Below are 10,235 nucleotides of genomic sequence, written 5' to 3' on the forward strand. Positions count from 1 at the left end.
TTCATGATTATCAATAGTCTGTGAAATTACTAGCAAATTTAACTTAAATTTGCTATAAAAAATATAATTTTCTTTATTGTTGATTGTAGATAAGTCATATTATATGATTTGCGCAATTTACTGCAGAGGCGCTTATGGCATTCCTACATATTTGAGTCCTACGTATTTCTACGCAATTTGGTATCGTACGAAATTGTTGCAAAACTGTGAGGCTGCCTTTTTTTTCTAATTAATAAAAATGGGTAACTCTGCAACAAAAATAGAAGCGAAGTCGGAAGAAAAGAAGAAACTGAAACCTTGCTGCGCCTGTCCTGAAACTAAGAAAGTGAGAGACGCATGGTGTGTAACATAATTTTTTAATCACGAATACGAAGTTGTGTTAGGTTAGAAATGTTATATTTTGTTTACTGGACGGAAATTTTAAATTTATATTTTAATACAGCTGTTATCAGTAGTTATGTATATTTTGTTTTAAGGTTATGTTTAAAATTAATCAAAAAAAAATTAACATTTTTTTTTGTGTAATTAATTTTATATATATAGGTTTTATATCATAAAGGTTTTATATCATTATGTTTTATATTTTCAGTATCATAGAAAAGGGTGAGGAAAATTGTGGCGACCTTATAGAAGCACATAAAACATGTATGCGATCAATGGGATTTAATATATAAAACAGAAGAATAATGTCTTCATACCAAAGAAAAAAAAACGTCTTTGTTGTAAAGGGCATATTCCACAAAGAATCTTGAGAAGTCTCAGGTTATAAGCATATTTACATATATATTTATGTATCTATACTTTGTAAATAATTTTCTTTTTAGACTTGATAAAAAATAAACTATTATGTTTATGAAGCTCTAAAAAAGTAATATAAATAATTTATTTTGATTGAGCTTCAAGAAACATGAAGTACTGTTGTAATATAACTATGTAAGAGAGAAATAAAATTATACTCTTTTTCTCCATTATATATATATAAGATTTATCAGTCTAAGCTGGTCCTTTCCTTTTGCTATCATTGGCATAGGATGAGAGAATAAGGAGCGAAGTCATATTGGGAATTCTAACAAAGCATATATTTTAATTTGATGTGTGGCTAATGCGAAGGTTTTACTCTTGCATAACAATTCCACAGCTTGGTTTCCCTGAACACTCCAAATAATGAACAGATTCTTAAATCGATATATGGCGAAATCTCCAATACTATAATTGCAATTTATCATTTTTGACAATTTTTACAGCCAGTCAATAATGTTATTGCGACGTGGTCCTACTGGGCTGAAAGACAAACTTACATTTGACTGGTGCATCATAAATATCGAAGCTATAAAACAACGACGCGACGATCCCGCGAAGCATCACGCTTCCTCATAGAATGGTCGCAAATATATTTTTAACTATAATAAATAGATCTTAGATATATATCAGTACAATTTATGAAATATGATAAGAGAGTAATAATAAGAATGTACTAACTCACATAACTGTCAAGTGTATAATATAAATAACAAGTAAATGGACTTTTTTTTTTCATCTATCTTCTCATTCACAGCATTGCGTTGGACTTACGAGCTATGACATAAGTAGCCTAAAGTCAATAGGATAATTAAATAGAATATTTGTAATTAATATGAAAGTAGTTGTACTTTATGTGTGGGTAAGTGAAATACGATATAACGAAGAATGTGCAGATGTGTAATATATGTGTGGCGTATGTATGTGTATGTGTGTGTATATAGTATATAATATATATAATATATGAAAATGCGATTTTTTGGTCACTTTTGCAGACACTCCAGATTCTTTTATAGAAGCGTTTTAGCAATCAAAATGCGTCAAAGAATATCTCTTTCATATTGTTATATAAAACTTGTCGTAAAGTATGCACCGTACGGCTCTCGGCACTTTTTATATTGACTAAAAGTCGACAACGCTTTGATGGAAATCTTTGTCACAGATTGTAAGTTGTAGAACGAGACAAGTGCTGGGAACACCGCGTTGATTCTGGAGCGTTTCCAAGAGTGTATCCGTTAGATGTGAATGATTAGCGTCGTATTGATAACAGCATCACAGCTACGAAAAAGTCTCGTTTTCCAAGCTCTGCCACGGCTTTTTCGATGGTGCAACCGATCGGTACAAGACGATTGGTCGACTAAGGGTTAGCACAGCCTGTTCGGTGCGACGAAAATTGAGCAGAACATTTTGGACAAGAAATGACGATCGATTTAACACTATGTTCCCACGGGCCTTTCACCCCGCCTTGAATCTGATAATTCTCTTCGCAGAAATTTACGCGCACGACAAATTTTTATTTAAAATTAAGGATTTCTCCGTTCAGAAAAAGATTACGTACTCGTTTACAGCGACGCGACGAAGAGCCATCTTTTGATATTTAAATATTAGCTCCGCAAAATTGTTCACCGCGTCACAGGCTTCGCGCGGGCACAATGATTCAAGAAGTCAGTCCATCGTTAACGACTAGAGAGATGCAAGAATATATTGTTAAATAATACGAGATCTGCAACTATGTATAATATACTACAATGGAATAAGTCTGCTAGCGGTAGAAGAACATAGGACATCGCGGTCACGTAATTTCAAGGATATTGGATAAGATTGGTTTGAGGCAGTAGTCTATAGTCTTTGCCCGAGGCTCGATTATTTCTCGGACCAGCAACTCTCACCTGTCTTGAGGAACTCGCATTGATCGTAATACTTTACTTTGCTGAAAAAAAGAAATACAAGAAGTGAGATTAACACGTCATGCGTATTGTTAAATAAATAAGGAGACTATTTAAAGGCGTCTGTATGCATTACCTGGTATTGCGCTTCTGTATCCATAGTACCGGTTACAGCTACAACTTGATACTGTCTGGCCTTCATTGCTGCGGTGGATTTCCGTACGAGCCTCATCGCTCCAGGCGCGCTACTCGTACTATTGAAATGCGCCATTTGCGGTGGGCTATGGCTCGGATCCAACACCAACATGGTTATTGAACCGTCCCTTAGCTGTTCCACGCCCATGATTGTTCTGCTGTGCCCTAAATTTATTTGAATGTGTTAGTTTGGTTTTTAACTTCTGAAAAATATACGCGAAAAGAAAAACGCTTACCTTGATGTTGAAGATAAAGAGGTGGCTTGAAGTCTTCGCATCTTTGAAAGTATTGCAAGACCCAATTGAACAATTCAGGATGACCGCCGTCTGCGCTGGTAGGTCTATGAAAGTCCACCAGTTGACACCTGTACGAAATTAGGGAAAGAAAAGTGTGCGTCGTATGACTTGGCAACCAATCGCGTTTATGGAACTTACTTTATCCTCAAACTAGACAGCAGCGTGAATACCTCCGTGGCGCCGATCCACTTCCTAGTGTTAACGAGTTTACCGCCGAGTTGCTCCGCACCCTGGATATCAAACCCCTGCGCCCACGCCCATTCGATCATCTTTTGCAATCTTGAGATCGATGGCATGGAGCTACGCAGGGGATTCTCCGTGGAACTGTTGCCGCCGGCACCGGAGCTCCACGCTTTGTAAACTAGATCGTTGTATCCTGTATGCTGCAAGAGAGACGAGATTAGCATCTGCATATTTCTGTAACCGCAGCCCCAACCCTTATCGCCGTAAGTCGATGCGTAATGGTCCACAGTGGAACACATCCAGGTATTCACTATATTACTACAAGCCTGACTAATGGCTCGTACTTTCGGGACCAGCCCTGCAAGAGAATAATGCCAAGTTTCTTGAATAAAGTTAGACACTTTTGCGTAAAGGATATTATAAATTGCACGTACCGCGCGTACAAGAACTGCCGTCGTCGATACCGCTACTTTCGGCGACTCTGAGCTCGATTTGTCTTTCGAAAAAATCGGCCACCGTCATTTCACCCGCATACACAGCCCGCTGCATATTAGTGACACTTTGTTCTCTGAAGTTACCCTGATTGTCCATACCGTACTGCGCTCTCAACATCTCGAATTCGCGCTGTTCGCGTAGTTTCCTTACTTCCTTTTCTCTCCTCTCCATGTCCTTCGCTAGCATACGGTCGGTCGACACGTCTGGCGTCACGGGCGACGGCGTGCTCTTCTTGTTGAAGTGCTCTTCGATGTGTGCCATTAGGTCGTCATTATTTTTAAATAATGTACTAAGACATACTGGACAGGCAGGCGTGGAGTCGCTACTGATAGTAGCCGTATCGGATTGTGAACTTGTTCCGTTTGCAGGGCTAACAAAAATAAATCATCGTTAAGCAATTATTGTGCTATAATTAATTTACTCTTAAATATATTGCACGTGAATGCGTACCTAAGTATATCTTTGTGCTCGATATTGACATGTAACTCAAGATCAGAAGAATTCGGAAAAGACGTAACACAAAGGGGGCAGTTGAAGACTCCGTCCCGCGATGGCGGTGATTCCGGCGGGAAGGACGGCGAGGTGAGATCAAAGTGTTGGCGATTGATATGCTCTTCCAGCCTCAGTGGACTGTCGGAACTGTAGGGGCACATCGGGCACTCCTGCACTGGAAGTTTTGGGGAAGCGTGCGAGCGTAGTTGCAGATTTAGGCCTGAACGCAACGGTGAACCTTGACCCGCTGCACCTTCTAACACTAAACAAGAAGAATACATTAATTGCCATTCACATTCTCAGATCGAATATAAAATCTGTTCTTTTTAGCTAAACATCTTGCATAGTTCATTTTCCTCCTCTTCTATTCACAGAAAAAAAAAAAGAGGAAAGATGAATTATGCAAGTATCAGATAGTCAAGTCTGCAGAGTCAGATTTTGAGTAAAGTATGCTAATTTTTTATAGCAAAAGAGGACAATAAATTTCACATAGAGTCTAACAATATCGATAAATTACCGAAAATTGAATAAAGCCTGCTGCCAAATTACTTGTGCACGTAGATCTTTCTCAGTTTTTACTGACACAATGTATCAATAGATTATCGATAGATCCTAATCTGAGCACACAGATGGCTATGAATCTGCAGTAGAAATATAATCAAATTTGCTGTCAATCTGCCAGCAAATTACTAGTACATTTTGTACTATCTAAAAAGTTCAACTAAAAAGGACAGACTTATAATCTAAACAGTATCCATTACCAGCATTGGCATTGTTACTGTTGTTATTGTTGTTATTGTTATTCACGTTGGAACTTGCTACTTGGACCGGCTTTCTCAACAGCTGCTGCTGTTGTTGTTGTTGCTGTTGTTGCTGCTGCTGCTGCTGCTGTTGCTGTTGCTTGATGCGCTGACTCATAGAGCTACCCCAGCCGTTCTGCAGATGAGGTGGTCGCAGAGACATAGACGGCGAGAGCGCCCGACACTCGTCGCGTCTGTTGTGCTCATCCATCAACGAGTCATCGTCGATAAACGCCATCATATCATTCTCCGGGGTGCTGTAATATATATAAGTAACAGCGTTAGCCGATTTTTCTCCATTGGGGCTACCAGAGCAATAAAGCGAGCCGAACAATATTCATGCACGAGCGCGCATAGATATGAATGTCAAGTATTGTCGACTTGTCGTATTACAAAGCACGTATTACAATTCGGTCAACAAATTCCTCCCGCGTTCCTCGGCGCGTCGTCGCTTCCTCGTTTTCCACATGAATAAATCTGGTACAGCTTTACTGACACTTGCACGTTTGTTCTGTCTCAGAGAAACCTCTCTGGTTCTATCTCGTCGAGATGGGTTTTGCACTGCTTTAGATTTGCCTATGTGTATGCCTGTACTTTGTTTCATAGACGGTTGTTGACAATACACTGTTAGCTGTATCATTCGATTCAGTAACATGTAGTGACAATTATTTGAAACCGTTCGGTTAGCTTTAATTTTGTCTCTGATCATATGGCTCGTTGGCGGGAAATTAAATATCAGTTATCGATAATTTACTGATGGTAATACTGTTACCAGTCGGTAAAGTATCGGTAAAGTATCGGTATATAGAAATTAAACGACTTAGTCAATAATATAGGTAATGATAATACCAATAAATGGTAATAATAATTGATAAGCTATAATTAATATTTTAATTGCCGCAAAAACGTATCTAATATAAGTACAAAACAAGGTTAAATCGTGCAATCTCCAATACATTCTATTGTTTTGATAATTTTATTTTTAAACTCATAGTGATTTCAACTGAGACACACTATGATTGACTGCACATTTCGGTATCAACTTTCGGATGCAACTGGTGTGTTCGTCTGGTCGAATGATGCAGTCTTTCTCCAGTGTTCATCTCAGTACACCGCACAATGTACGAAAGTGAACCCGACAAATTTGTCAGGTCCATGAGTTGGTGTAATTGTCGGTACAAATACAAATAATGCCATTTCATGAAACGCTGAAAAGCAGCGTGAGTGTGATCACGTGGTATCAATTTTGACATTAGCATCTCTACACATACATGATACTATACATTTTTCATGCATTTTTATTGTTTAGCGTCAATTTTGATTAATCCTAAAGAGTCTCAGAGGAAGAGAGTGGCAAACTGGTCACGTGAATAGGACATTTTAGTGTCCACGTCCAATCAGGATGGAAACACGTGACTAGTTTTCTCCAATTTCTTCCATGTCTATGGAATGTTTTGATGTTCCAACTAGAGGAGGAGCAGTTTATCACTCTCTTCCTCTCTCTAATATATCTTATTGACCTATTTTGAAAATGAGCGTCGAACGTCAGCATGAAAAGCACCTTTAATTGTTCACGTCATAATAAATGATTTGTATTATATATTCATGTAATATTATTGTCATCAAGTATGACGATGAATTAATATATCTGATAAAACGTAAAAAAAGTAAAGCAAAAGTTAAAATTACATTGAAGAGGTGCGAAAAGTATTCATTAAAGCAGTCAATTTTGCAGATTAAATTATAGTAATGTGATTTATTATACAGAAAATGTATATTTATAGTTTCAAAGTCATTTCCGAATGTTGCGAGAGACGTGCTACGAAATAATAGAGAAATTCGAAAGGTCAACATTCACAGTATACAATGGTTTTAATATGCATCAGTGTGTGTGCACATCAGTGTTCCCAGTCAAAATCGCTATAAATAAATCGAGGAATAGTCATCATCGAAAATCTTAACTAAAAAGCTATTTCTACAACCGTAAATATTATAATACAAGATTTTGAAGAAATTATTGATAATATTTTTATTTTGGGATTCATCTTTCTTAGTGTATATATGATAAAATTAAACATAATTCAAGTAATTATCATCACGGACAGTACACATTCAATGGACGGTATGTGCTGTCTCGGATAAATGCGATTTTAGCTGATTGAAAACGTTATGATTAAAATCTGCAACATGTACACAGATAAATCTGGTTCTCAGCTAAACTAGAGATTTCCGGTCGAGATTTACACTCAACAGAATAATTAGCTAAATGATATTCATCAGATAATATTCATCAGATTATTATTCGTTTTAATATTTTTCGCATTAGGTCTGCTGGAATTGCTTGCATCTTTTATTCTCAGAATCTTCACTTTCTCTTTCTTTAATATCCAATCGAATATATATTTATCTCATTCTAAATGCGGAAATTTTGGGGATTTCAAACAACGCGAATGGATAGTCCTATGGTTTAATTTTTACCGAAACATTTCTTGGAAAAATAAATTTCTTTTATATTTTTATCCGTTCTATTATTATCATTTTTATTTATTATTAGAAGAAGATGGAGTAAAACTGGATAGGAGATTGAACTAATGGAGACCATCTATTTTTGTAATCAAGCGTTACGAAATAGAAAGTGGTAGAATAGTAAAAGTTTAACTGACTAGGGAAAATCGAGGGGAAAATATTATCTATTTTCAATGTATCTTTAATAATTTAATAGGATTTTAATGTAGTAATTTTTTATGATTACGTAATACTCTCCGTAAAAATAAAGTTTAATGAATTTATTCGATTTTATCTCACTTTCTGTTATAATGCGATAAATATAACAATACGAATTAAAAGAAATTTATATTCCACTTTATAGAAAGATGCAGTGCGCAAGAAAAGAACAGTGTTACTTTTTATGCATTCTAATGTACCTCGGAGTCAGGTAATCCAGGTGAGCGCTGTTAACGTGGACCAGCATCTCCGTAGGCGAGATCTCACCCAGGTCGCAGAACGGGCAGTTGGCGGCGCCCTGGAGATGGTACTGCACCATGTGCGATCGCATTTCCTCATCGTTGAAGCCCTCCAGGCCGCAAATCTCGCACGTGTAATTCATCTCCGGCGGTTTACTGGACGCCATTTTCAGGGTGTCCGAGGTAGCGGCCTTCCGGATCCTTTACCACATAAAATTCAGTCGAACATCATTAAGGGAAGTGCGAGGATTTATGGTGCCGGTACTGCCGATCGTAAATTTAATACCGATTCGCGCGCGCTATCCGCAATGCGAGTAACTGGGATTAATTCGACATTTCCGAGGTAAATAACGGAGGGATGTAGCAACGGCGAATGGGATTACGGCGAATCGTTACGTAAATATCATGTATTTACACTGAACGTCCTCGATTATATTGATGAGATTAAAAATAATGTACTTTTTATAGTAACACACGTACACAATAAATTTAATAATATAATTAATAGAATAATTTATAAAAATAATTTTTTATGTACATATATATATATATATAAAATTTATAAAAATAATAATTTATAAAATACCTCCGTATAAATTTATATATTCGTAAAATACAAACTATAAATAATTAGCCTTTACAATATCAATGTGTATTGATATTAATTACGAAATAATTATGTATAATTGGAACAAGAACCGTTGCCATTTATCCTATCGTAACTACTTTTCTTCGTCCCTTTCCTGCAGATTTTATCCCATTCATTTCGAAAGAGCAAAGGAGAAGTTAGGGAGAAAATGCTTCCATCTTTCCTGCAAATTTTATCTATTTATCCTATTCATTCCCGAAAGAGTAAAGAAGAAGTTAGAGAGAAAATGTTTCCATCGCGTTCGAACGACGAGTAGGATAATGCAACGAGGGTGAGGTCGCGAGTTGTGATTTTTAGATCCACTTACGATACGGCGGATTAGCATATACGACAGTTTACGAATAATTTGACGTTATGCGTGCGATTTCGATTAGCGTCTTCCGATAATCGATATAGCCTCTGAATATCTTGTGGCGAGCGAATCCGCAACTTCCGGATGATTCGTATCTTCCGGAATTGATTTCACAGGAGATCAACGTTAATTAGTTAATCGATTCAGTGAATAAAGAAACGCGATCGTTCAAATCTTCTTTCGGGCATTCTAGATGGTGCATCGAATACCGAAGATCAAATTTAATTCAATTGAGTGAGGCTGAACATGCACTATTTGACACTATCGGTATAATCTAATTCCCGAAGCACCAGCAGCAGGAGCACTCGTTCCAACGGACTCTTCGTGATATTTTAAAATGGTTCACGGTGGTGATATACGAACGAACACCTGGGAAATTTAACCGTAGCGCGGTATCGTTCGATTTTTCTCACATTTCCTTTCTCCCTCGGGTGCGTGATCGAACAGGGGAACATCCTTTTCGACAACCATGAAATAAAGTTCGCGATACGCTAATAACATAGTAGTTAGCGAATTGCAATGAATTACTTCTAGAGTCTTTTCCCTCTCCGCTGGTATTTTAAACACGACAATTGGATATGGAAAAAAACGTATCGGGACAAATCGCTGGATTTGTGGTGTTTTCCCGCAAGAGACACAGATGACACAACTCTTGCTGGAGAGCACTCCTAATCTATCAAATCACTACGATCGACTCCAATTAATCCCACTGCGGTACAATCGACTCGGAGCAATCAACGGTCGGACTGGAACCGTTCCAGAAAAACGCGTTCCTCCCGTTCGAAGCATCCTATCATCCTATACATTTGAATCAAACGCTGCACTTAAGGGCTTCTCTCACCTCCGGCGACGATCTCACCCCCGCAACGGCACGGCTATCAGCCGTGTCTAATGCCGTATCGCGACGTCGGTGCGGCGAGTCAATCGATGGACTCTCGCCAGCCGAAGGCCAGCCGGAGGTCCGTGGCAGTTCATAACTCGTTCCCCCGCGATAATAGATGGAAGGCCGATATCTCGCGATCAGCGGCGTCGTCGGCGACGACGACGACGACGAGACGCATGTAACGTCGCCGCCGTCTCGCGGATGAAGGGTGAGAGAGAGGAGGGAGGGAGGGAGGGAGGGGGG

General features: G+C 38.3%; 2 protein-coding genes across 6 annotated transcripts in view; one reads left to right on the forward strand and one right to left on the reverse strand.

The window, feature by feature from the left end:
• Positions 1 to 155: 155 nt before the first annotated feature.
• LOC108753499 (cytochrome c oxidase copper chaperone) lies at positions 156 to 771 on the forward strand. Its single transcript, XM_018495091.1, has 2 exons — positions 156 to 339; positions 590 to 771. Exons 1-2 carry the CDS (start codon positions 239 to 241, stop codon positions 672 to 674), a joined length of 186 nt encoding a protein of 61 aa, XP_018350593.1. The 5' UTR covers positions 156 to 238; the 3' UTR covers positions 675 to 771.
• Positions 772 to 1,064: 293 nt separating this feature from the next.
• LOC108753646 (zinc finger with UFM1-specific peptidase domain protein-like) overlaps positions 1,065 to 10,235 on the reverse strand; it is a 9,565-nt gene continuing 394 nt past the window's right edge. The window contains exons 1-9 of one of the 5 annotated variants that reach the window (XM_018495433.1): positions 9,065 to 9,118; positions 8,070 to 8,309; positions 5,107 to 5,402; positions 4,304 to 4,607; positions 3,793 to 4,223; positions 3,314 to 3,716; positions 3,116 to 3,243; positions 2,821 to 3,044; positions 1,065 to 2,728 (exon numbers count right to left, since the gene is read on the reverse strand). In XM_018495433.1, the coding sequence (XP_018350935.1) occupies positions 2,684 to 2,728; positions 2,821 to 3,044; positions 3,116 to 3,243; positions 3,314 to 3,716; positions 3,793 to 4,223; positions 4,304 to 4,607; positions 5,107 to 5,402; positions 8,070 to 8,275 (2,037 nt within the window). In that variant the 5' untranslated portion in view covers positions 8,276 to 8,309; positions 9,065 to 9,118 and the 3' untranslated portion in view covers positions 1,065 to 2,683. Of the gene's footprint in view, positions 2,729 to 2,820; positions 3,045 to 3,115; positions 3,244 to 3,313; positions 3,717 to 3,792; positions 4,224 to 4,303; positions 4,608 to 5,106; positions 5,403 to 8,069; positions 8,310 to 8,807; positions 9,043 to 9,064; positions 9,119 to 10,235 lie in introns of those variants that run through there. The other 4 variants (XM_018495436.1, XM_018495435.1, XM_018495432.1 and 1 more) reach the window with 4 other exon arrangements.

Source organism: Trachymyrmex septentrionalis, unplaced genomic scaffold (genome assembly GCF_001594115.1).
Source record: "Trachymyrmex septentrionalis isolate Tsep2-gDNA-1 unplaced genomic scaffold, Tsep1.0 scaffold7, whole genome shotgun sequence".
Taxonomy (NCBI): Eukaryota; Metazoa; Arthropoda; class Insecta; order Hymenoptera; family Formicidae; genus Trachymyrmex; species Trachymyrmex septentrionalis.